Below are 27,136 nucleotides of genomic sequence, written 5' to 3' on the forward strand. Positions count from 1 at the left end.
TACGAGCGAGCCATGCGCGACTCGGCTTCTACACGTAAGGTTTCATGTATGGACGTCCACAAGCGGAAGTGGCAGCCGATCCGATGCCCATGCCCAACGCAAAAGAATTGCCTAGCCGCTCGCCTTTACCCAGCGTTTGACTGTCGCGCTTTGCATGATGCATCTCCTGACGCCTCAAGCTTTCGGGTCACGTGCGGCAAATAGAGACGTGACGAGCGAGCACTTTCGAGCCACGAAGCTCGCCAACGGCAGGTGCCGTGCCCGAGCTGGCGAAATGTGCTGTAGCTCCTCTGCACTTCAACATCAGCGAACTCGGTTGTCAGCCCAGCCAACGCCTCGAGTGGTAAGTGCTGCCCCGCCACACTACACGCACAGAGCCCTAGTGTCACACTAGTGTGTAGTGCGCGGCCCAGACCTCCACCGCCTTCCTTGCACCCAGCTGCGGACACTTTGGCACGGACGCCTCCGCCTTTAACAGCTCCAACGGACCTGATATGCATGGTTGGGCACCATTGCAACCGTCCAGCAGCGATCGGAGACCGTCCTGCGGTTGAATGGAGCGGCAGATAGTCCAAACACAAACGAGCAAAAGCTCTGCACCTGGGGTCTCTCTCGCCTATAATACACCAGCTTACCTCACTGTCTGTCACCAACGTTCATGACGGGCTGTAGAAGCGTTTTCAGGCCGCTGGTGGCGCGCTCCATAATCAGCGGCAGGAGCGGGAACGTCCCCCAAGTGGAAGATGCGAATGTGGACGACGAGGCACTCGCCACATGGGTGGCCTCTACATGTGTCGAGAGCGCTGGCGCGCTTGCTTATCTTGGGGCAGGATAATCACCGTCTCCGCTCACCAGAAAGCCGATCTCGCGCATTTCGAGGTGCCGCGCATATTTTGATGGTAGAAAGCGTGTCACCACACCCTCCACGGGCGCTCCAGGCCGCTTGTGTAAGTTAATGGCAAATCTCGCCCTCGTTCGAGTTGAGTCAAGTCAAGGCTCGCCATTTGCACGCCGTCCGAAACCAAGTTACACGTTGGTTCGCGACACTTCGTGGCCGCAAACAGCTACGGAAGCCTCCATTGAAAAGCGTCGCTCCTTTTCGCGTCGGACGCCTCGAAGCGTGGAGCTCCCTGTGCATACATGTAATGAAGCCCAGCACTTACGGTTGGCAGCTGGGTGCACCGTGTACCGGATCCGCTCGTCTTTTCGTCGAGCGAGGACAAGGAGGCAGCTCTTCCCGAGTTTCAGCTGGGCGTGCGGATGTGCCCTTGTCACGCCGGACGTTTCGATGCCCCGACACCCCGACACCCGAGCGTGAACGCTCCAGCCTTTCAGAGAAGAGCCTGGGATAAAGAGCCGAGGGTGCTGTAGAAGAGCGCAGCCAACCTACCCAGCCCCGATGGGACCGGAGCCCCAGCACAGCACAACTCAAGTCGAGAGCCATTCCTACTTTTGCCGCGGACATACCAGCCACACCAGTAGCCCAGTCGTAGTAGTGATGGATATGCAGGCGCAGGTGATGATGACCCCTCCGACGACCCCGACAGGTTCCGTCGCGCAGGCTCCGCAATGGGCCCCGGAGCGATGCAACGCCAAACGCATTGACAGTTCCACCACCAAAGCGCAGCAGGACACCGCCCAGCAAATCGGAACTCAAATCCAGAACCAGTGGCAGTGCTCCAGCCACCTGCCTGAACGCCGCATGATGGTGCAGCGCATTCTACAGCTCTCGCAGTCGCAGACCAAGCCCAACGTCCAAGTGAACCCGGAACGAGCGGTGCTGCTGGCCAAGCGCATCGAATTGGCGCTGTACTCGCGTGCCGGTTCACTGGCCGAGTACTGCAACCTGGCCACGCTCCGGCGCCGCCTGCAAAGCCTCGTGGCCTCCAGCGTGCACGAAGCTGCTGCAACTGAGACCGTGGTGCAGGTGCAGTCCCGTAAGCGCCGCGTTGTTGCGCGCAACTTGTTGCACGTGACCAGCAGAGCGATCAAGCGACAACGGTGCACGTCCTCCACCACCGCCAGCTGCAGCATCTTCGCCTCCATCGGTGAGGACTGCACGCGCCTGGTCTTCTCCTTCCTGGACGGCAAAGAGGTCGTGCGTCACCGCGCGCTCAACCGCTTCGCCGCGAGCTTCTTGCCCACGTGCGTGCTGAGCGTGACGGTGGAGGTGGCGCAGTTGACTCAAGGGCTGGCCCAAAACTCGTCCATGCTCAAGATGGTCAACCTGCAGCAGCTCGTAGTGCACAAGGCTGGCGCGATGTCGTTGTCGCCTGTCGTCCCCAAAGTGGGCTCCGCTTCCACGCCGCTGTACGCCTGGGGCTGCGCCGAGCTCCCAACCACCCAATCCAACGATGGTGAGAGCGCCGTGCTCGCACTGGCCGGCGCGTTCACCTCCGGCGCCTTCCCGAATATCAAGAAGCTGCAACTCATCTCCGTGTTCGTCAACACCATGAGCCGCAACGCACTGCGATCGCTGTGCAATGCACTGGAATCGGGCTGCTGTCCGCTGCTGGAGGACCTTTTGCTGGCTGGCAACAGCCTCGCCGACCTCGGAGCTTCCGAGGTGGCGCGACTGCTGCAGTCCGCTCAGGCGCCGCGCCTCACGCGACTGGATCTCCGTCGCAACTTCATCGGAGAGACCGGACTGCGAGCTGTTCTCGGTGCTTTGGCACAGTCGACGGACACCCCGTCGCTGCAGGTGCTGTGCATGGGGGGCAACCTGGTCACGGATAACTGCGTGACTGAGCTGCAGAGCCTGTTGGGCGGTGCCGTGTGCCCTTCACTGCGATTCCTCGGCCTCGAGGACAACTTCCTGAGTTCCGAAGGGGTGAAATTCGTCCTGGATAGTGCAGCCGTCACCTCCAGCAGGGCGCGTCGAGTCTCCTGTGACCGAGACGCCAACTCGTCCGCGTAAGCGAACATCCTCATCCAACTAATAGTTCAAGCTAGTAACCAAACCAACTCCCCTAATAGAAATCCTGTACACAAGTCAATCAACATTTGCATTGCATTCTTCTTGGCTTGCATTCCGATTTTTTTTTGCCTGTAGACGAACGTTTGAAGTTGCATCAAGACTAGCATCAAGCGTTTCGCGGATCCGTTAAAGCATGATGTTCCACTCAACGGTCAGAACGTGAGGCCACTGGAATCAGAACCCTGCAAGCTAACCTGTCGGAATATGTTGCCTGCGACCTTGACCCAAATGCAACAAACTGCATTGCATATGCAAACCTTGCTAATTAGAACCAAAAACTTTCGTTTACGGTGGTGGCACTGCGAGGACTCAATATATTAGGACAGATAGTGCGGCTCACTCCAAGTTATAGGCTGCCGCTCGGAGAGGACGGGTCTGGCAAAAGCCGATGGGAGAGGGGAGTCCGTCGTAGTCGGTCGGCACTGGGTCAAAAAGTCTACGGCACTTGATGGTGGAACGGGATGAATGGATGAAAGATTCACTGGTAATACTCCTCCGGAGGCGTGGTGGAGACGTACCACCCCCACTGCGGAGATACGGTGTCCCCCTCCGCCTGTTGCAGCGCCGCCTCCAACTCGCAGGTCTCCACGTCGGCATGTACGTGCACCTCGTTGTCAGCTGCAACCTCCGCCTCTAACTCGCCGAACTGCAACAACCAGACAATTTAACACCATCTAAACGTTAGCACCTTTGCTGCCGGTTAAGTGAAAAAAATAAAAAGAGTTGCACGTGCAGTGCCACGTACGCTGAGGTTGCGCGGACTCAAGTTGCGGTCTCTTGTGGGCGTGGACGCGTCGCTCTCTGTGCTGCTGCACAGGTCGTCGGTCTCGCTCTCCTTGTGGGGGCTCAGCACGTCTAATTCCAGCTGGCGCTCATCCTCGGCCGCGGCCTTGAGGTACGTGAGAACGCTCACGGCAGTGGCGGCGGCAGCGGCAGCCGTGGCCACGACGGGGTGTTGCCTCACCCAGCGGAGGCCTCCGGCGATCTCAGTGGGTGTCGGGAAGAAGCTGGGCACCACAACGTCGGACATGTCGGGGTTTAAGTAAGCGGTGCTAAATTTGCTGTTGCCTTCTCGGGTTGACGTTGTAAGCGCTGGCTCTGTTGCTGAGCTTTTTAAGCTGTGTGCTTGTTGTTGCTGCCTGGCAAGTGTTATCCAGCGGAGACTTTGCACAATGAGGCTGTCGTTCCGGCGCTGCCCCGCTGCCGCTGCGGCCGGTTTCGTCTTGAAATTTGTATGCGGAATAAAAGGGCACGGCCCACCAAGCGCCAACACAAAAACACGTCGCAGAGACCACCGCAAAACCTCCTTAAACGCACGCACCCTTCCATGACGATAAACGGATAAACCAAGTGAATATAGGCAGTAACCTTGGTAAATGAATTTCCTTGCATCTCGATTATGTTAGATCAGATGCACTTTGAAGGGTACACCCGCGCGGCTCGGGTTGAGGTGGAAGAGGAGGATGCAAGCCCAAAATGGTCTCCGCACTTGAACTGCGCACATTCAAGGGCATGCGTGCTGTCTTGCCGTACTGTGCCGTACATGTATTACGATATGCCCCGATGGCGCGACACGAAGCTCCAACTCGAACGCGCGTGAGTGAAGTCGTGTGGTGTGATGACAGTTCGCCTTCCATCGGAACAGTAATCGGTCGACCGTTGCGTAGCCGCGCTTCTTCTTAGTCTATATAGCGCCGGAACCGCCGTAACCGCCTGCAATGCAACGCTTGACTCGTTGTGTTGCATGCGCTTGGGTTTTCGGTCTTTGAATCTGGGCGTGCCAGCTCCCCAGCTGTGGCTGTTCGTGGCGGCGCTGCACCGACCGATTGCTTTTCCGGAGCCCAAGAACCCAAGAACACTGCGTTACGCTTTCGGCCACCAGCAGCGCACATGATCCCAGTCGGTTTCCCCATCTTCTCACATTTTCTCGGGCATTTTCGGCGCTTGGGTTGGGGGCTTTGCAGTGCCGTCGATCATCGAGCGGTGGTTGAAATTTGGGCCCTCGACAAGTCATTGGACCCCACGAGCTTCAACCGGCTTTGCTTTTATGCCCGCGGGCAACGGCCACCGTCGACTTGAGAGTGGCTAACCCGGCCTTGCCCAGCTCCGGTTCAGCCCGCTCATCCGCCTCTGTGCTGAAGCAACTCATCTCCAGACTTCAGCCTGGGCCAAGTGTCGAGATGGCTTAACAGTAGATAGAAGTTGGCGCCAGCGCGAAGGACAGGCCGGTATCTCTATACCCACTGGAGTTGCTGTCGCCTTCACATTTGCACTCATGCGCCATTGCGATCCTCTAGAGGCGTCGGCGCATTGAAGTTGCCTGGCTTGACACTTGGGGCCTGTATTCAGTGGAAACGCAGGCAACCCGATTGGCCAAAAACTGGTCAGGTGTCGAACACCGAAAGGCAACTTCAAGTACAGTACCTGTTCGCTCAGGAAACTCTGAGGTACTAGTACTCAGCTCTATGGCGGAATGCCGACTGATATTGGGCTCACAAGTGCAGCGTCCATCTAGGGAACTTCGTGTGGGACTGCACCAAGTCACACGCCACAATGTTGTCACGGGCTCGGTACACTAGGAAAAAAAAACTTCCTCAGTAGCTACGACTATAATGCACACCGACGCGACCCGTTGGGATCCAGCTCTGGCATTACGACTCAAGTGCTATAATATAGCACTTGAGTGCGACTTGAATTCGTGCCGAAGATGTGATACGTACTTGCCGACGAGGTTGAAGAGGCCATGGCGAGACGCAATCGATCACAGATGCTTGACCAGGAAAAAAAATGGCACAGTTACGAAAAGTGACGCGGCAATTTCAGCAAAACTGCAGTGATGCACTGAATCCTGTCAGCCAAAACTGTGTTACTTCGAAGTACTAATATCCCCTAACGATTGCTACTCTTGCTTCGAAGCCTTGGGCGCCTTCCCCCTCTCCTTCTTAATCCCCTCGTACTTGCTTGCGTCGGCTTCGATGTACTGCCGGATCTGTTTCCGGGTCGCCGTGATGTCCTCGGCAGAGAATGCGCTAGATGTAATCACAGCTTTGAGATGGTCGTCCGTCATGTCCTTGCTGATCACGCCGTTGTTTCGAGCCAGCAGATCCAGTTCCAGGGAGTTCTTCAGAATCACTTCCGCGAACTTCAAAACGTAAACGCCGCAGTCGTAGCTGTTTTCTTGTTGCGGTGCCTTCACCTCTAGGGTCAGCACGCGGTCTACCGCGTACTCAGAATCCGGGTCACCGTCATTTGAACGTCCCCTGGAGTTTCCCCACTCCATTCGCAAAAGCCTGTTTGCATCATCAAACACAATGTTAGTTAAACAAATTTCCTACTTGCGTCACCTTTGCCAACAACGTCTTCTGCGTACGCTCTCAAATTGCGAATGATGGCTGTTTTGCGGTGATACGAGCCGAGTGGGTCCAGCACTCCGATGCACGAGAACGCCTCCTGACAACGAGAAAGAGCATGGTAATAAAATAAGCTACGCGGCACTTGAACACGCTGCCATTGCAGACCCACCTCGTTGTCGCATGGGTCAGCTCCCGCGATGCCGGGGTTTACGATGACAGCAAGGCTCCAATGCAGACTGAAAGCAGAATAAAAAATCGTGAGCGGTTAGAACACGCAGACAGAGTACCCATTTCCACGTAGTCTTCGACTTACTCCTTGTTGATCGGAATAAATATGATCGAGCGGTTGAAAAAATTCGAGTGTGAAAGCTATGTCGATACATTCTTGTAGCCAGCTTCCATGCGGGCACTTGGTGTAGGACCTTTCCCTGCTCGCAGCCGGGAGTAAAAGTGCGAGCTGAGAAATAACACTTTTTCCTGAACGACCTCGTTGTCTTGAAACTGTTCAAGCATCAAGCGCCTACAGCAACAGAAGTAAACACAATATCAGCATTCACGTGACGACTGGACCCTCGCTTCGCACTAGTAGTTTCACGTACTTGAAGTAGTAGTCGATGATGTTGTCGTTCAGGTAGCGTCTAGGCATTAGTCGAGAAACATCGTTTCGGATGATTGTGATGATATCAGATGTGCACGGGGGCAACGGGTACGTTAGTACGGTGACGTGGCCATCGACATCGTCGTCATCTGATTCCGGTGGACTACTAACAGTATGGAATATAAAACATTAATCCACGACTTTTGCATTCATTGGTGACGGCGTCAGCGTACCTCTCCACGTTCTCCCCAGTGCTTTTACGCCGCCGCGAGCGTCGACGTGCACTGAAGGAAAACGGATCTTTGGTTAAAGGTTGCAGGTGCTCTTTTGCTTGCTCTTTGTCAACTCTGCGAGCAAGCATACACCAAAAGTAGTGGGTTAGGCAATGTCAAGTCACGGACAGCCCAGGCGCGTGCTGAATCATACAGTTGCAATACGCCTGTATAGCCCCGTAAGATGTCTCTGACTTCGTCTAGGTTCCCTCCCGTAGCATCTTCCAGCGGGCGAAGAACCATGTATGCTTTCGAGCCATCTATAGTCCAATAACCAAACACGCGGTGTTCAGCCTCAAGCGATCGGGGTTGCCACATAACCCAGCGTACCAGTGCCGGTGGGATCGTAGAAGGGCTTCATCGCATCCTGGTCAGCTTCCTTCAACAGGGGCAGCTTCAATGCTACGTAAGAAGCTTCGTCTAGCAGCTGCTCCATCCGGTCCGGCTCATCAACATCGATTTCTGTCATGGATTCAGCATCCTTGGACACACTATAGAGTCTGCAATCGCAAGAAGCGGTTAGCTTTGCACCAAGTGTTACTCCCACAAGTCCAACAAGCGTACCTAGCATCCTGCAAATACTTGAACTCAAACATGTACGACGACTCGAAAGGCCATGTGTCGTTCTTGCCGCGGATGTTCCGCATGTTCATCCGATCGTTCTGGAAGTACAGGTCGACAATGCACTGGAAGAGGCCGATCATCACGTCACAATTGTGGATCTGGACCACTGCCTCAACGGTAATATCCTCCGACTCAACTGCAGGCGCTTTCTCTTCCTGCTCCTCCTCGGGCCCCTTTTTCCTATTGTCGTTCAATACTTCTTCGACAATACTCGTGTTTTCGATGGCCGCATCCGGCTGCACGTCCACCTCCACATCCGAGTCCGAGTCCAGTGCAATCGGCTTCGCAGCGGACCCCTCGCTATTCATCTTCCGCTTGCCCAGTCTCGTCGACCGTAGGGTCCTCACCGAAAAACTCTGCGTCGACGTCGGCGAGTGCTCAACCAAAAACGAGGAGCGTCGCTCCCGCAGCGCGTAATGCCTCGTGGCCGACTGCGGCGTCTTCCGTCGCTCGTCCGCCAGCTTCGCCCTCTTCTCCGCCGAGGCCAGAACCACGCGCGGCTTCGGCTTCTCCGTCTGCTCTCTCCTGTACACCCACCCGCTCGACCCGGTCGGCGGGTTGGAGATATCCTTCTTCGGCGCCGGCGCGCTCGCCGCCTCCAACGACGACTTTGGCGTCGGGTACGCCACCATGGTCCTGGTCCTGGCCCCGGCGCCGCGGTTCGCCATCGTGTTCTTCTTGGTGATGCTCGTGATACTATTCAGGAAGTCGTCCTGCTCCTTCGGCGGGTTAAACTTCTACGCCACCACCACAGAAACAAAAAAGAGCAAAGCAAACAAACAAAAAGTTAGCTACCTTCCTCCTCTACTAAATAAAAAAGTACAAAAAACTAAAATAAAAAGTAAAATACTTTTTGCAGCACTGCGTCCGTGACGCCGAGCGAGGAGCTGGCGGTGGCGTGGGCGTTCACGACGTTGACGATGGAGGAGCCTGGGGCGCTGATGCTCTGGCCGCTGGCCTTGGGCCTGCTGGACTGGTACTTGTCCGGCCGGTGGTCGTCCTCCCGGCGTCGGTCCTGCACGTCGTCGCCTCCGAAGTGGAAGTTGTCGCGGAGAGTGTCCTCCCAGTTGGGGCGGTGGTAGCTCTGTCTGCATCAGGTGGACGTGGACAAATAAGAATGGTCCACATATATATATATATTGAGGAGACCAAAAAACAAAACAATTGCACAAATTTTAGTGTCGGCACGAATAGGAACATGACTGCGGGGCTGGCTGGCTGGCTGATGATCGGTTGATCGACGTACGGCCGCGACACGGAGCGCTCGGCCGCCACCTGCTCGAACTCGAGCGTGTTGCGCGTCGGGGGCTGGTAGTGCGGCCCGCCGGCGGAGCGCGCGCGCGGGCCCGCAGAGGAGCTGTGTTGCCGCGCGCCGAAGCGCCGACGGCCCTGCCGGTCGTCCATCGGGTGGCGCCACTGCCAGGTAATTGGACTAAAACGGGGTGTGTCGGAGGACTAAATTGCAGTTTTTCATCGCCGACACGAAATTTGGGTGGACTATAATAAATTGCACTCCTGGGGATAGTTTACCGTAGGATACTGTTCGGAACGCTGTAACGGGTCGATGCACTGAGTTGAGGGGAGTTGTGCCCAGTTGTGGGCTACCGGTGGGTGCGCGGTGACGCTTCATTCTGGAATTTAGGTCGTTTGCGAAACATGTCGAAGGAAGGTGAAGGCGATTCGTGTGTGCTGAAGACCGTGGAGGATGGGGGTGTTGAGAACGACAAAACCGAGTTAATGGCAGCTGCCGAATCAGGAAACCTGGACGCCGTTCGCTGCCTGGTCGAATCCGGTGCAGACGTAAACGCGGCGGACTCTCACCAGATAACCCCATTGATGTATGCGACTTGCACGGACGACAACTTCGCCGTTGTTCAATTTCTTGTCGAACGGGGGGCCCGTGTCAACGCCATGGCACGCCTCCGATTTACCCCTCTAATGGGCGCGGCTGATATAGACGTCACCCGGTTCCTCGTCGAACGTGGTGCCCACGTCAACGTCACGAGCATGCTTGGGTCAACGGCACTCATGTATGCGGCTCAGGCGGGAAAGTTGGACGTTGTTCAGTTTCTCGTTGAAAGCGGCGCCAATGTCAACGCCGTCCAGAATGATAGATGGACTTCGCTGTTGTATGCCATTGAAAACGGGCACAGGCAAGTCGCTGGATTTCTCATTGAGAACGGTGCCGCCATTGAAGCCGCGGAGAAGAACGGATGGACTTCGTTGATGTTGGCTGTGAAAAATAACGACCTGGAGTGGGTTCGGTTTCTGGTCGAGAAAAAAGCTATCGTCGATGCCGCGGATAACGACGGACAGACATCACTTATGCGTGCGGCTCGGAAGGGCAATTCTGAGATCATTAAATTTCTTGTCGGGTGTGGTGCCAGTGTCAATGCTGCCGATGGTAGGTGGGCGACCCCAGTAATGTATGCGACTTGGAATGACACTCTGAATCTGGCGAATGTTAGGTTTCTCGTCGAATGCGGTGCTGACGTCCACGCCAGGACCAAAATGGGAGAAACAGCGCTTATGAGCGCGTCCAGGAATGGTGACATGGATGTCGTCCGATTTCTCGTCGAGAGTGGCGCCGATGTCAACGCTGTCGACAATAAAGGATGGCCACCTCTCCTGTTTGCTGTTGGAAGCGGAAAGTTGGATGTTGGTGGATTTCTTATCGAGGCTGGGGCCGATAGCGGTGTGGTGGAAAAGAAAAAGGCAGAGTTGCTGAGAGATGCGGTTCAGAGAAGCAACCTGGCTGGAGTTCGATATCTTATGGAGAGCGGTGACGCTAATGCAACGAATGAGCAAGGAAAAACCTTGCTGATGATTGCAGCACAGTGCAACCAAATGGACGTCGTTCGGTTTCTCGTCGATCGTGGTGCTGATCTAAACGCAGTAGACAACCTCGACAATAACACCCCGGTGTTGTATGCGGCGGAGGGGGGCCATTCGGACGTCATTCAGTTTCTCATCCAACGCGGTGCCGATGTCAACCTTGGAAACAAAGAGGGAGATACCCCATTATTATTTTTTGTTAGAAGGGACGAGCTTCCAATGATTCGGCTTCTTATTGAAGCCGGTGCCGATGTTAACGCAGCTGACAACTGGGGTCGCTCTTCACTATTCTACGGTGCGGTAAACAGCAATTTGGACGTCATTCAACTTCTCGTAGAATCTGGTGCTGATATCAACGCTGTGGATAGTCGTAAATACAACCCACTGATGGCAGCGATTCGGATGTGCTGGTTGGACGGTATTCAGTTTCTTGTAAATTGCGGTGCTGACGTCAACGCTGTCGGAGATGCCGGATTGACTCCACTGATGCATGCAGCCGACAAGGGTAAATTCGATGTCTTTCAGTATCTCGTCCAGCATGGTGCCGACGTAAGAGCTGTGGACAAGAATGAATCGACAATACTGATGTATGCAGCTAAGGGTGGTAGTTTGGATGTCGTTGAGTTAGCGTTCAAGAATCACGCTGACGTGAAAACTGCAGACAAGAACGGACGGACTCCATTAATGTATGCGGTAAGGAGCGGCAACTTGAATGCAGTCCGATTTCTCCTAGAGAAGGGCGCTGACGTGAACACCGTGAACAAAGACGGCAAGACAGCGGCTTACATTGCTTCCAGTCGCGGCTACACAGGTATTCAAAGTCTGTTAATGCAATTTAAACCGTATGCCCATAACATTGTGGAGAAGATGTCAACTCGGATGCCAGCAAATTGCTCCATTCCTTCGTTCGAAGTGAAGCTGAACCAACTGGTTGGAGCTGGAAACACTGGTGGAAACTACCGCGCCAAGTGGCTGGATGCCGATGTTGCAGTCAAACTGTTCGTGCCAGACGCCACTGTGACAACGTTCGCGGACGAAGTGGCAGTGTGGCACCAGCTACGTCATCCTAATGTGATCAAGCTGTACGGTGCATGCAATGTCGGCCACCATTTCTTCGTGTGCGAGTGGGCCAGCAACGGATCCCTAGTTAATTTCCTCAGCGCTTGTGAGAAGCGTGGTGAGCCTCGCCAACCATGGAAGTTCCTGCATGAGGCGGCGCTGGGTCTTGCCTACCTCCACGAGCGCAAGATCGTGCACGGCAACCTGTGTAGCAACAGTATTTTGATTGGCAGTGATGGCTTAGCCAAGCTGGCAGATTTCGGGGTGAGTGGCTCAACTAAAGACGGAAGTTCGGGTTATGGTTCAGTTCGCTGGCAATCTCCTGAACAGCTACGGGGGGAGGAAGCTTCGTTCGCTTCCGACATTTATTCGTTTTGTCTGTGTGCTGTGGAGGCAGTAACTGGGAAGGCCCCATGGGATCGTTGTGATGATGAAGAGTGCAAGCGGCGGAAGGAAGAGTGGGACGCGGTTACCCACCCGGACGGTTTTGGTCCTGTCCAGTTCGGGTTTACAGCTGATCTTTGTACGTTGGCTTCCAAAATGTGCGGTAATGACCCACGCACTAGGGTGTCTGCTTTAGTAGTAGTTCAAATGCTGGAGCGGTTGGCAGCTCAAGAGGCCCAGGAACAGCAGCAGCCACGGCCAAAGCCGGAACCACTCGTGTACATCCACGAGTATGACAACGGTGAATTGTTGTGCCAATGGCAAAAATTGCGAGATGTAGCGTCCCATGTTGGACTCGATCAGCCTCACGTCGCAGTTGTTCGTGAGTTAGAAACACTCTATGAAAGCCTTGGCAAAGAAAGTCGACATCCAAAGGTGCTGGAGCAATTCTACAAACTTGTCGCGGATTGCATTGGTGCAATTGATGTGGGGTCTCTTCAAAACCGAATCCTACGGCTCTCTGCCACTCGAGCTCAGGGCAACAACGTTGCAATTGCATATCGACGCATTGATGCTATTTGGGCTGCGATTGGCGATGCCCGTTCCATCAGCAAGGAGCAAAAAGTATACCGAGAGGAAAAGCGCTCGATGCAAATGCAAGTTTTTGTGTCGGAGATCTCGCAGACGCTAACGGTTCTGGACGAGTTAGAGACGGAAAATGAGCGAAACACCTTAGTGGCGTTCCTAAAGGCAGAGATCGATTTCCATGGGTCGGCGTACTCGGCAGCTCAAATGGCCGTCCTCAAGAAGGCTTATGCTGATATCACCGCTCGGCTTAAGACTAACACGGTGGTAACAACTCCGAAGTGGTTTCTGCCCTGGTACGAATTGGAGTTCGACGGGACCAACAGTCTCGCGGTTGGGGGATTTGGCACAGTCTACCGAGCTAAATGGCTCGAGTCAGACGTAATCGTGAAGCGGATTAATTCGAAAAAGTCGAACAATGCGGATGATGATAGTATGTTCGCTTCAATACCTGAGACAGACAGTGTGAAGCAATCCCGCAAGGAGACCCATAAAGATTTTGAGCGTGAGGTTGAAGTCTGGTTCGGTCTGAGCCACCCCCACATTGTTCGTCTATTTGGCGCCTGTCACGTTGGGAACCCAATCTTCGTCTGCGAGTACGCAAGCAACGGGTCACTCGATACGTACCTGCGCAGCCACCCCGACGACATGTGGCTCAAGCTTTACGAGGCTGCACTTGGAGTCCAGTATCTCCACTCTCGCAAAATTGTTCATGGCGATTTGAAATGCAACAACATTGTTGTTGGTAGAGACAACAAGGCCAAGGTGACGGATTTCGGACTAAGCTCTGCCAATGTTGTAACTGGCGCTTGGCGCTGGGTGGCGCCGGAGTGTCTGAAGGACGGTCCTTCGGCACTGTCGCTTGCGTCTGACGTGTATGCGCTTGGTATGTGCGTCGTGGAGGCCATGCGCATTGTGGAGAGTACAACCACTAACCAACAAGGTTTTGTCCCGCTTCCGTGGGGGAGCCTTGATAACAATGTGGTTAAGACTCGCGTGACACGTCGTAAGGAGCTGCCGCAGCGTCCGCAGCATTGCACGGATGGTCAATGGGAGTTGGTGAAGCGTATGTGCGCGTATGACCGATCAGACCGGATCAAGATCAGCACTGTGGTGGACGAGCTGGCCGCTCTGGCAGGTGCTGACGCAACTCAAGAGCCTGAACCAGAATCAGCAAAACTCCCAAAAGAGCAAGTCGTCGGAGTTATAGGCGAGATGAAGCGGAGTTGTCATCTCAATCAGCCGGAGACGCGCTCAACGAACCAAGTTGTGCTGCGTTCGGTGTATGGTCTTCTTTGGGATCGGCTGGCGGACCTGTGTGGTATAATCAAAAATGAATCTGGGAGCCTTGATCAACTTGAAGCGCTTGTTGGTCGCGCGCGGATGGGCACACGGAGCTTGGGACAATGTCCAGATACGCTAACCGGATTCACCGAGATGGCAATGAATGGCTACGCTCTCCATCGTGAGCTTGATAAGGCCATTGACGCCAATTTCTGGCGAGTTAACTCAAGCGACGGAGAACTCCATGACTGGACGGCGAGATGCTCTGAAGTTCTAGGAGCGCCAAGACCTCGGGACAACGCTAAGTTTGTTGGTCACGAGCGTAAGGAAAGGGAATCATGAGTGGTAGAATCCGGCTGGCGTGGGGCCGCGTGGTCGACAGTGTTACCCCACCCTGGATTTGTAGTTGAAATACGAAAAAAGTAGGAACTTTGATCGGTCTCACCTCCACTGGACGTCTGCCGAATACAGCGCAGCTAGCAATTCCTTCTCCGACTTGGTGCAGGACTTCTTGGCAAATAGGGAAAGTTTTCGGATATGCTTTTCCCAGGCTTGTTGGCGTCACCCATCGGGCTCTGACGCGCCCGTGGCTTGCAGAGGGGCTTATCTGGTCCTCGTGCTGCTAGAACCAGCTTCATCTAGTCATTACCTAGCATCATTCGTGGGGTTCCCTCACGTAGTCCGTGGGTTGCCATTCCTCAGTGGATGGCATAGTGGATGGCAACCATCCACTCTTAGTCGTGTCACACCAGCCTTCTTCGTGTTACGCATCGGGGCTCAGTGTCGCTCTGGCGTCTTCTGTAGCTAAGGCATGGCGACAGAGTACACCCCAATTTCAGCGACCAGACCAGAGTGAGCGCATGCATCTATTCTCCTTCCGACGTGCAACAAGCAAATGGGGAATTCGTGTCGGAAGATCACGCACCTGGACATGAAGTCTCGCCCAGCGACAACCAGGTGGAGGATGATTTGCTAGCTGTGATGTTCGAGCTACGCAGTTGGAGGACGATTTGTCAAGCGCCGCAAGTGCAGGTGACCTCGCGAGGTTCGAGGAGCTGGTAGAGCTAGGTGCAAACATCCAGGCGACGGAATTGACGGGGGGGGGGCAGGGGACGGCACTCGTCTTAGCTACTAGAGGCGGTCACTGCCAGAATGTCCGCTATCACTGAGACGCGCGAGTATGCCGTAGTTACCAACTACAAACAGGTAGCCAAGGCGTTGATGAAGACTGCGAAATCTGGGCTCGTCGAAATCGTTCAGGATCTCGCGGCGCAACCCGGTGTCGACGTTGATGCGAAGAACGAACACAATGCTACAGCACTGATGAAAGCCGCTGAAAAGGGACATCTTGACGTTGTGACTTGCCTCGCTCAAAAGTACGGCGCTGATGTGAACACCAGGACAAACTACGGAGAAACATTGAACACGCTGCCATCACAGACCTACCTCGTTGCCGCATGGGTCAGCTCCCGCGACGCGGGAGTTTACGATGACAGCAAGGCTCCAATGCAGACTGAAAGCAAAACAAAAAAAATCGTGAGCGGTTAGAACACGCAGACAGAATACCCATTTCCACGTAGTCTTCGACTTACTCCTTGTTGATCGGAATAAATATGATCGAGCGGTTGAAAAAATTCGAGCGTGAAAGCCATGTCGACACATTCTTGTAGCCAGCTTCCATGCGTGCACTTGGTGTAGGACCTTTCCCTGCTCGCAGCCGGGAGTAAAAGTGCGAGCTGAGAAATAACACTTTTTCCTGAACGACCTCGTTGTCTTGAAACTGTTCAAGCATCAAGCGCCTACAGCAACAGAAGTAAACACAATATCAGCACTCACTGACGACTGGACCCTCGCTTCGCACTAGTAGTTTCACGTACTTGAAGTAGTAGTCGATGATGTTGTCGTTCAGGTAGCGTCTAGGCTTTAGTCGAGAAACATCGTTTCGGATGATTGTGATGATATTAGATGCGCATGGGGGCAACGGGTACGTTAGTACGGTGACGTGGCCATCGACATCGTCGTCATCTGATTCCGGTGGACTACTAACAGTATGGAATATAAAACATTAATCCACGACTTTTGCATTCATTGGTGACGGCGTCAGCGTACCTCTCTACGTTCTCCCCAGTGCTTTTACGCCGCCGCGAGCGTCGACGTGCACTGAAGGAAAACGGATCTTTGGTTAAAGGTTGCAGGTGCTCTTTTGCTTGCTCTTTGTCAACTCTGCCAGCAAGCATACACCAAAAGTAGTGGGTTAGGCAATGTCAAGTCACGGACAGCCCAGGCGCGTGCTGAATCATACAGTTGCAATACGCCTGTATAGCCCCGTAAGATGTCTCTGACTTCGTCTAGGTTCCCTCCCGTAGCATCTTCCAGCGGGCGAAGAACCATGTATGCTTTCGAGCCATCTATAGTCCAATAACCAAACACGCGGTGTTCAGCCTCAAGCGATCGGGGTTCCCACGTAATCCAGCGTACCAGTGCCGGTGGGATCGTAGAAGGGCTTCATCGCATCCTGGTCAGCTTCCTTCAACAGGGGCAGCTTCAATGCTACGTAAGAAGCTTCGTCTAGCAGCTGCTCCATCCGGTCCGGCTCATCAACATCGATTTCTGTCATGGATTCAGCATCCTTGGACACACTATAGAGTCTGCAATCGCAAGAAGCGGTTAGCTTTGCACCAAGTGTTACTCCCACAAGCCCAACAAGCGTACCTAGCATCCTGCAAATACTTGAACTCAAACATGTACGACGACTCGAAAGGCCATGTGTCGTTCTTGCCGCGAATGTTCCGCATGTTCATCCGATCGTTCTGGAAGTACAGGTCGACAATGCACTGGAAGAGGCCGATCATCACGTCACAATTGTGGATCTGGACCACTGCCTCAACGGTAATATCCTCCGACTCAACTGCAGGCGCTTTCTCTGCCTGCTCTTCCTCGGGCCCCTTTTTCCTGTTGTCGTTCAATACTTCTTCGACAATACTCGTGTTTTCGATGGCCGCATCCGGCTGCACGTCCACCTCCACATCCGAGTCCGAGTCCAGTGCAATCGGCTTCGCTGCGGACCCCTCGCTATTCATCTTCCGCTTGCCCAGCCTCGTCGACCGTGGGGTCCTCACCGAAAAACTATGCGTCGACGTCGGCGAGTGCTCAACCAAAAATGAGGAGCGTCGCTCCCGCAGCGCGTAATGCCTCGTGACCGACTGCGGCGTCTTCCGTCGCTCGTCCGCCAGCTTCGCCCTCTTCTCCGCCGAGGCCAGAACCACGCGCGGTTTCGGCTTCTCCATCTGCTCTCTCCTGTACACCCACCCGCTCGACCCGGTCGGCGGGTTGGAGATATCCTTCTTCGGCGCCGGCGCGCTCGCCGCCTCCAACGACGACTTTGGCGTCGGGTACGCCACCATGGTCCTGGTCCTGGCCCCGGCGCCGCGGTTCGCCATCGTGTTCTTCTTGGTGATGCTCGTGATACTATTCAGGAAGTCGTCCTGCTCCTTCGGCGGGTTAAACTTCTACGCCACCACCACAGAAACAAAACAAAAAGCAAAGCAAACAAACAAAAAGTTAGCTACCTTCCTCCTCTACTAAATAAAAAAGTAAAAAAACTAAAATAAAAAGTAAAATACTTTTTGCAGCACTGCGTCCGTGACGCCGAGCGAGGAGCTGGCGGTGGCGTGGGCGTTCACGACGTTGACGATGGAGGAGCCTGGGGCGCTGATGCTCTGGCCGCTGGCCTTGGGCCTGCTGGACTGGTACTTGTCCGGCCGGTGGTCGTCCTCCCGGCGTCGGTCCTGCACGTCGTCGCCTCCGAAGTGGAAGTTGTCGCGGAGAGTGTCCTCCCAGTTGGGGCGGTGGTAGCTCTGTCTGCACCAGGTGGACGTGGACAAATAAGAATGGTCCACATATATATATATATATATTGAGGAGACCAAAAATAAAACAATTGCACAAATTTTAGTGTCGGCACGAATAGGAACATGACTGCGGGGCTGGCTGGCTGGCTGATGATCGGTTGATCGACGTACGGCCGCGACACGGAGCGCTCGGCCGCCACCTGCTCGAACTCGAGCGTGTTGCGCGTCGGGGGCTGGTAGTGCGGCCCGCCGGCGGAGCGCGCGCGCGGGCCCGCAGAGGAGCTGTGTTGCCGCGCGCCGAAGCGCCGACGGCCCTGCCGGTCGTCCATCGGGTGGCGCCACTGCCAGGTAATTGGACTAAAACGGGGTGTGTCGGAGGACTAAATTGCATTTTTTCATCGACGACACGAAATTTGGGTGGACTATAATAAATTGCACTCCTGGGGATAGTTTACCGTAGGATACTGTTCGGAACGCTGTAACGGGTCGATGCACTGAGTTGAGGGGAGTTGTGCCCAGTTGTGGGCTACCGGTGGGTGCGCGGTGACGCTTCATTCTGGAATTTAGGTCGTTTGCGGAACATGTCGGAGGAAGGTGAAGGCGATTCGTGTTTGCTGAATGCCGTGCAGGATGGGGGTGTTGAGAACGACAAAACCGAGTTAATGGCAGCTGCCGAATCAGGAAACCTGGACGCCGTTCGCTGCCTGGTCGAATCCGGTGCAGACGTAAACGCGGCGAACTCTCACCAGATAACCCCATTGATGTATGCGACTTGGACGGACGACAACTTCGCCGTCGTTCAATTTCTTGTCGAACGGGGGGCCCGTGTCAACGCCATGGCACGCTACCGATTTACCCCTCTAATGGGCGCGGCTGAAACAGGGGATATAGACGTCGTCCGGTTCCTCGTCGAAAGTGGTGCCCAAATCAACGTCACGGACACCTATGGAGAAACAGCACTCATGTATGCGGCTAAGGCGGGAAAGATGGACGTTGTTCAGTTTCTCGTTGAAAGCGGCGCCAATGTCAACGCCGTCCAGAATGATGGATGGACCTCGCTATTGTATGCCACTGAAAACGGGCACAGGCAAGTCGCTGGATTTCTCATTGAGAACGGCGCCGCCATTGAAGCCGCAGAGGAAAACGGATGGACTTCGTTGGTGTTGGCTGCGAGGAAGAACGACCTGGAGTGCGTTCGGTTTCTGGTCGAGAAAAAAGCTCGCATCGACGCAGCGGATAACGACGGACAGACACCACTTATGCATGCGGCTCGGAAGGGCAATTCTGAGATCATTAGATTTCTTGTCGGGTGTGGTGCCAATGTCAATGCTGTCGATGGTAGGTCGGCGACCCCAGTAATGTATGCGACTTGGAATGTCACTCTGAATCTGGCGAATGTTAGGTTTCTCGTCGAATGCGGTGCTGACGTCAACGCCAGGACCAAAATGGGAGAAACAGCGCTTATGAGCGCGTCCAGGAATGGTGACATGGATGTCGTCCGATTTCTCGTCGAGAGTGGCGCCGATGTCAACGCTGTCGACAATAAAGGGTGGTCACCTCTTGTGTTTGCTGTTGGAAGCGGAAAGTTGGATGTCGCTGGATTTCTTATCGAGGCTGGGGCCGATAGCAGTGAGGTGGAAAAGAAAAAGGCAGAGTTGCTGAGAGATGCGGTTCAGAGCGGCAAGCTGGATGGCGTTCGGTATCTTATGGGGAGCAGTGACGCTAATGCAACGGATGAGCAAGGAAAAACCTTGCTGATGATTGCGGCACGTTGGAACCGAGTGGACATCGTTCGGTTTCTCGTTGATCGGGGTGCTGATCTAAACGCAGTAGACAACCTCAACAATAGCACCCCGCTGTTGTATGCGGCGGAGGGGGGGCATTTGGACGTCGTTCAGTTTCTCGTCCAACGTGGTGCCGATGTCAACATTGGAAACAAAGAGGGAGTGGCCTCATTATTATTTGCTGTTGATAGGGATGAGCTTCTAATGGTTCGGTTTCTTATCGAAGCCGGTGCCGATGTTAACGCAGCTGACAACTGGGGTCGCTCTTCACTATTCTACGGTGCGGTAAACAGCAATTTGGACGTCGTTCAACTTCTCGTAGAATCCGGTGCTGATATCAACGCTGCGGATAGTCGCAAAAACACTCCACTGATGACAGCGGTTCGGATGTGCTGGTTGGACGGTATTCAGTTTCTTGTTAATTGCGGTGCTGATGTCAATGCTGTCGGAGACGCCGGATCGACCCCACTGATGCTTGCAGCCGACCAGGGTAAATTCGATGTCTTTCAGTATCTCGTCCAGCATGGTGCCGACGTAAGAGCTGTGGACAAGAATGAATCGACAATACTGATGCATGCAGCTAAGGGTGGTAGTTTGAATGCCGTTGAGTTTGCCTTCAAGAATCACGCTGACGTGAAAGCTGTAGACAAGAACGGATGGACTCCATTAATGTATGCGGTAAGGAGCGGCAACTTGGATGCAGTCCGATTTCTCCTGGAGAAGGGCGCTGACGTGAACACCGTGAACAAAGACGGCAAGACAGCGGCTTACATTGCTTCCAGTCGCGGCTACACAGATATTCAAAGTCTGCTAATGCAATTTAAACCGCATGCCCATAACATTGTGGAGAAGATGTCTACTCGGATACCAGAAAATTGCTCCATTCCTCCGTTCGAAGTGAAGCTGAATCAACTGGTTGGAGCTGGAAACACTAGTGGAAACTACCGTGCCAAGTGGCTGGATGCCGATGTTGCAGTCAGACTGTTCGTGCCAGATGCCACTGAGACAACGTTCGCGGAGGAAGTGGCAGTGTGGCATCAGCTACGTCATCCTAATGTGATCAAGCTGTACGGTGCATGCAATGTCGGCCACCATTTCTTCGTGTGCGAGTGGGCCAGCAACGGATCACTAGTTAATTTCCTCAGAGCTTGTGAGAAGCGTGGTGAGCCTCGTCAACCATGGAAGTTCCTGCATGAGGCGGCGCTGGGTCTTGCGTACCTCCACGAGCGCAAGATCGTGCACGGCAACCTGTGTAGCAACAGTATTTTGATTGGCAGTGATGGTTTGGCCAAGCTGGCCAAGCTGGCAGATTTCGGGGTGAGTGGCTCAACTAAAGACGGAAGTTCGGGTTATGGTTCAGTTCGCTGGCAATCTCCTGAACAGCTACGGGGGGAGGAAGCTTCGTTCGCTTCCGACATTTATTCGTTTTGTCTGTGTGCTGTGGAGGCAGTAACCGGGGAGGCCCCATGGGATCGTTGTGATGATGAAGATTGCAAGCGGTGGAAGGAAGAGTGGGACGCGGTTACCCACCCGGACGGCTACTTTGCTCCTGTCCTGTTCAGGTTTACAGCTGATCTTTGTACGTTGGCTTCCAAAATGTGCGGTTATGACCCACACAATAGGGTGTCTGCTTTAGTTGTAGTTCAAATGCTGGAGCAGTTGGCAGCTCAAGAGGCCCAGGAACAGCAGCGGCCACGGCCAAAGCCGGAACCACTCGTGTACATCCACGAGTATGGCAGCGGTGAATTGTTGTGCCAATGGCAAAGCTTGCGAGATGTAGCGTCCCATGTTGGACTCGATCAGCCTCACGTCGCAGTTGTTCGTGAGTTAGAAGCACTCTATGAAAGCCTTGGCAAAGAAAGTCGGCATCCAAAGGTGTTGGAGCAATTCTACAAACTTGTCACGGATTGCATTGGTGCGATTGATGTGGGGTCTCTTCAAAATCGGATCCTACGGCTCTCTGCCACTCGAGCTCAGGGCAACAACGTTGCAATTGCATATCGACACATTGATGCTATTTGGGCTGCGATTGGCGATGCCCGTTCCATCAGCAAGGAGCAAAAAATATACCGAGAGGAAAAGCGCTCGATGCAAATGCAAGTTTTTGTGTCGGAGATCTCGCAGACGCTAACGGTTCTGGACGAGTTAAAGACAGAAAATGAGCGAACCGCCTTTGTGGCGTTCCTAAAGGCAGAAATCAATTTCCATGGGTCGGCGTACTCGGCAGCTCAAATGGCCGTCCTCAAGAAGGCTTATGCTGATATCACCGCTCGGCTTAATTCTAACACGATGGTAACAACTCCGAAGTGGTTTCTCCCCTCACACGAATTGGAGTTCGACGGGAACAACAGCCTCGCAGTTGGGGGATTTGGCACAGTGTACCGAGCTAAATGGCTCGAGTCAGACGTAATCGTGAAGCGGATTAATTCGAAAAAGTCGAACAATGCGGATGATGATAGTATGTTCGCTTCAATACCTGAGACAGACAGTGTGAAGCAATCCCGCAAGGAGACCCGGGGGATGTTTGAGCGTGAGGTTGGGGTCTGGTTCGGTCTGAGCCACCCCCACATTGTTCGTCTCTTTGGCGCCTGTCACGTTGGGACCCCAATCTTCGTCTGCGAGTACGCAAGCAACGGGTCACTCGACAAGTACCTGCGCAGCCACCCCAACGACATGTGGCTCAAGCTTTACGAGGCTGCACTTGGCGTCCAGTATCTCCACTCTCGCACAATTATTCATGGCGATTTGAAATGCAATAACATTGTTGTAGGTAGAGACAATAAGGCCAAGGTGACGGATTTCGGACTAAGCTCTGCCAATGTTGTAACTGGGGCTTGGCGCTGGGTGGCGCCGGAGTGTCTGAAGGACGGTCCTTCGGCACTGTCGCTTGCGTCTGACGTGTATGCGCTTGGCATGTGCGTCGTGGAGGCCATGCGCATTGTGGAGAGTACAACCACTAACCAACAAGGTTTTGTCCCGCTTCCGTGGGGGAACCTTGAGAACATTGTGGTTAAGGTTCGCGTGACACGTCTGAAGGAGCTACCGCAGCGTCCGCAGCATTGTACGGATGGTCAATGGGAGTTGGTGAAGCGCATGTGCGCCTATGACCGATCAGACCGGATCAAGATTAGCACTGTGGTGGACGAGCTGGCCGCTCTGGCAGGTGCTGACGCAACTCAAGAGCCTGAACCAGAATCAGCAAAACTCCCAAAAGAGCAAGTCGCCGGAGTTATAGACGAGATGAAGCGGAGCTGTCATCTCAACCAGCCGGAGACGCGCTCAACGAACCAAGTTGTGCTGCGTTCGGTGTATGGTCTTCTTTGGGATCGGCTGGCGGACCTGTGTGCTATCGTCAAAGATGAATCTGGGAGCCTTGATCAACTTGAAGCGCTTGTTGGTCGCGCGCGGATGGGCACACGGAGCTTGGGACAATGTCTAGATACGCTAACCGGCTTCACCGAGATGGCAACGAATGGCTACGCTCTCCATCGTGAGCTTGATAAGGCCATTGACGCCAATTTCTGGGGAGTTAACTCAAGCGACGGAGAACTCCATGACTGGACGGCGAGATGCCGCAAAGTTCTGGGAGCGCCAAGATCTCGGGACAACGCTGAGTTTGATGGTCACAAGCGTAAGGAAAGGGAATCATGAGTGGTAGAATCCGGCTGGCGTGGGGCCGCGTGGTCGACAGTGTTACTCCCTCCACCCTGGGTTTGTAGTTGAAATACGGAAAAAGTAGGAACTTTGATCGGTCTCACATCCACTGGACGTCTGCCGAATACAGCGCAGCTAGCAATTCCTTCTCCGACTTGGTGCAGGACTTCTTGGCAAATAGGGAAAGTTTTCGGATATGCTCTTCACCAGGCTTCTTGGTGTCACCCATCGGGGCTCAGTGTCGCTCTGGCGTCTTCTGTAACTAAGGCATGGCGATAGGTCATGTCCCAAATTCCAGCGACCAGACCAGAGTGAGCGCACGCATCTGTTCTCCTTTCCGAAGTCCAACAAGCAAATGGGGAATTCGTGTCGGAAGATCGCGCACCTGGACAAGGGTGTTGCTGAAGTCTCGCTCAGTGACAACCAGGTGGAGGAGGATTTGCTGTCTGTGATTTTCGACTACGCAGTTGGAGGATGATTTGTCAAGCGCCGCAAAAGCAGGTGACCTCGCGAAGTTCGAGGAGCTGGTAGAGCAAGGTGCGAACGTCCACGCGACGGATTTGATAACCGCACTCGTCTTAGCTACTAGAGGGGGTCACAGCCAGATCGTCCGGTATCACTGTGAGACGCGCGGATGTGCCGTAGTTTCCAACTACAAACAGATAGCCAAGGCGTTGATGAAGACTGCGAAATCTGGGCTCGTCGAAATCGTTCAGGATCTCGGGAGGTGTCGACGTTGATGCGAAGAACGAATATCATGCTACAGCACTGATAAAAGCCGCTGAAAAGGGACATCTTGACGTTGTGACTTGCCTTGCTCAAAGGTACGGCACTGATGTGAACACCAGGACAAACTACGGAGAAATATTGAACACGCTGCCATTGCAGACCTACCTCGTTGTCGCATGGGTCAGCTCCCGCGATGCCGGGGTTTACGATGACAGCAAGGCTCCAATGCAGACTGAAAGCAAAACAAAAAAAATTGTGAGCGGTTAGAACACGCAGACAGAATACCCATTTCCACGTAGTCTTCGACTTACTCCTTGTTGATCGGAATAAATATGATCGAGCGGTTGAAAAAATTCGAGCGTGAAAGCCATGTCGACACATTCTTGTAGCCAGCTTCCATGCGGGCACTTGGTGTAGGACCTTTCCCTGCTCGCAGCCGGGAGTAAAAGTGCGAGCTGAGAAATAACACTTTTTCCTGAACGACCTCGTTGTCTTGAAACTGTTCAAGCATCAAGCGCCTACAGCAACAGAAGTAAACACAATATCAGCACTCACTGACGACTGGACCCTCGCTTCGCACTAGTGGGTTTCACGTACTTGAAGTAGTAGTCGATGATGTTGTCGTTCAGATAGCGTCTAGGCATTAGTCGAGAAACATCGTTTCGGATGATTGTGATGATATCAGATGCGCATGGGGGCAACGGGTACGTTAGTACGGTGACGTGGCCATCGACATCGTCGTCATCTGATTCCGGTGGACTGCTAACAGTATGGAATATAAAACATTAATCCACGACTTTTGCATTCATTGGTGACGGCGTCAGCGTACCTCTCCACGTTCTCCCCAGTGCTTTTACGCCGCCGCGAGCGTCGACGTGCACTGAAAGAAAACGGATCTTTGGTTAAAGGTTGCAGGTGCTCTTTTGCTTGCTCTTTGTCAACTCTGCGAGCAAGCATACACCAAAAGTAGTGGGTTAGGCAATGTCAAGTCACGGACAGCCCAGGCGCGTGCTGAATCATACAGTTGCAATACGCCTGTATAGCCCCGTAAGATGTCTCTGACTTCGTCTAGGTTCCCTCCCGTAGCATCTTCCAGCGGGCGAAGAACCATGTATGCTTTCGAGCCATCTATAGTCCAATAACCAAACACGCGATGTTCAGCCTCAAGCGATCGGGGTTCCCACGTAATCCAGCGTACCAGTGCCGGTGGGATCGTAGAAGGGCTTCATCGCATCCTGGTCAGCTTCCTTCAACAGGGGCAGCTTCAATGCTACGTAAGAAGCTTCGTCTAGCAGCTGCTCCATCCGGTCCGGCTCATCAACATCGATTTCTGTCATGGATTCAGCATCCTTGGACACACTATAGAGTCTGCAATCGCAAGAAGCGGTTAGCTTTGCACCAAGTGTTACTCCCACAAGCCCAACAAGCGTACCTAGCATCCTGCAAATACTTGAACTCAAACATGTACGACGACTCGAAAGGCCATGTGTCGTTCTTGCCGCGAATGTTCCGCATGTTCATCCGATCGTTCTGGAAGTACAGGTCGACAATGCACTGGAAGAGGTCCATCATCACGTCACAATTGTGGATCTGGACCACTGCCTCAACGGGAATATCCTCCGACTCAACTGCAGGCGCTTTCTCTGCCTGCTCTTCCTCGGGCCCCTTTTTCCTGTTGTCGTTCAATACTTCTTCGACAATACTCGTGTTTTCGATGGCCGCATCCGGCTGCACGTCCACCTCCACCTCCACATCCGAGTCCGAGTCCAGTGCAATCGGCTTCGCTGCGGACCCCTCGCTATTCATCTTCCGCTTGCCCAGCCTCGTCGACCGTGGGGTTCTCACCGAAAAGCTTTGCGTCGACGTCGGCGAGTGCTCAACCAAAAAAGAGGAGCGTCGCTCCCGCAGCGCGTAATGCCTCGTGACCGACTGCGGCGTCTTCCGTCGCTCGTCCGCCAGCTTCGCCCTCTTCTCCGCCGAGGCCAGAACCACGCGCGGCTTCGGCTTCTCCGTCTGCTCTCTCCTGTACACCCACCCGCTCGACCCGGTCGGCGGGTTGGAGATATCCTTCTTCGGCGCCGGCGCGCTCGCCGCCTCCAACGACGACTTTGGCGTCGGGTACGCCACCATGGTCCTGGTCCTGGCCCCGGCGCCGCGGTTCGCCATCGTGTTCTTCTTGGTGATGCTCGTGATACTATTCAGGAAGTCGTCCTGCTCCTTCGGCGGGTTAAACTTCTACGCCACCACCACAGAAACAAAACAAAAAGCAAAGCAAACAAACAAAAAGTTAGCTACCTTCCTCCTCTACTAAATAAAAAAGTAAAAAAAACTAAAATAAAAAGTAAAATACTTTTTGCAGCACTGCGTCCGTGACGCCGAGCGAGGAGCTGGCGGTGGCGTGGGCGTTCACGACGTTGACGATGGAGGAGCCTGGGGCGCTGATGCTCTGGCCGCTGGCCTTGGGCCTGCTGGACTGGTACTTGTCCGGCCGGTGGTCGTCCTCCCGGCGTCGGTCCTGCATGTCGTCGCCTCCGAAGTGGAAGTTGTCGCGGAGAGTGTCCTCCCAGTTGGGGCGGTGGTAGCTCTGTCTGCATCAGGTGGACGTGGACAAATAAGAATGGTCCACACATATATATATTGAGGAGACCAAAAAACAAAACAATTGCACAAATTTTAGTGTCGGCACGAATAGGAACATGACTGCGGGGCTGGCTGGCTGGATGATGATCGGTTGATCGACGTACGGCCGCGACACGGAGCGCTCGGCCGCCACCTGCTCGAACTCGAGCGTGTTGCGCGTCGGGGGCTGGTAGTGCGGCCCGCCGGCGGAGCGCGCGCGCGGGCCCGCAGAGGAGCTGTGTTGCCGCGCGCCGAAGCGCCGACGGCCCTGCCGGTCGTCCATCGGGTGGCGCCACAGCCAGGTGATTGGACTAAAATGGGGTGTGTCGGCGGACTAAATTGCATTTTTTTCATCGACGACACGAAATTTGGGTGGACTATAATAAATTGCACTCCTGGGGATAGTTTACCGTAGGATACTGTTCGGAACGCTGCAACGGGCCGATGCACTGAGTTGAGGGGAGTTGAGCCCAGTTGTGGGCTACCGGTGGGTGCGCGGTGACGCTTCATTCTGGAATTTTGGTCGTT

The 27,136-nt window shown here is 54.1% G+C and overlaps 4 protein-coding genes across 4 annotated transcripts; 2 read left to right on the plus strand and 2 right to left on the minus strand.

Moving 5' to 3' along the window:
* Positions 1-1,498: 1,498 nt before the first annotated feature.
* Positions 1,499-2,917, plus strand: IUM83_13159 (Leucine-rich repeat, ribonuclease inhibitor subtype; the record flags this gene model as incomplete). The annotated part of the gene is made up of 1 exon (XM_067937818.1): positions 1,499-2,917. One exon carries the CDS (start codon positions 1,499-1,501, stop codon positions 2,915-2,917), a length of 1,419 nt encoding a protein of 472 aa, XP_067786986.1.
* A 538-nt stretch (positions 2,918-3,455) lies between these two features.
* Positions 3,456-4,007, minus strand: IUM83_13160 (uncharacterized protein; the record flags this gene model as incomplete). Its single annotated transcript, XM_067937819.1, has 2 exons — positions 3,456-3,623; positions 3,723-4,007. 2 exons carry the CDS (start codon positions 4,005-4,007, stop codon positions 3,456-3,458), a joined length of 453 nt encoding a protein of 150 aa, XP_067786882.1.
* A 1,869-nt stretch (positions 4,008-5,876) lies between these two features.
* On the minus strand, positions 5,877-26,891 carry IUM83_13161 (ubiquitin-specific protease 2A; the record flags this gene model as incomplete). Its single annotated transcript, XM_067937820.1, has 12 exons — positions 5,877-6,267; positions 6,348-6,427; positions 24,155-24,221; positions 24,301-24,507; positions 24,587-24,625; positions 24,698-24,748; positions 24,819-24,932; positions 25,012-25,117; positions 25,188-25,357; positions 25,422-26,224; positions 26,340-26,577; positions 26,734-26,891. 12 exons carry the CDS (start codon positions 26,889-26,891, stop codon positions 5,877-5,879), a joined length of 2,424 nt encoding a protein of 807 aa, XP_067786881.1.
* On the plus strand, positions 21,701-23,257 carry IUM83_13162 (Serine/threonine protein kinase; the record flags this gene model as incomplete). Its single annotated transcript, XM_067937821.1, has 1 exon — positions 21,701-23,257. One exon carries the CDS (start codon positions 21,701-21,703, stop codon positions 23,255-23,257), a length of 1,557 nt encoding a protein of 518 aa, XP_067786884.1.
* Positions 26,892-27,136: the final 245 nt, after the last annotated feature.

Source organism: Phytophthora cinnamomi (assembly GCF_018691715.1).
Source record: "Phytophthora cinnamomi strain GKB4 chromosome Unknown Contig63, whole genome shotgun sequence".
Lineage (NCBI taxonomy): Eukaryota > Oomycota > Peronosporomycetes > Peronosporales > Peronosporaceae > Phytophthora > Phytophthora cinnamomi.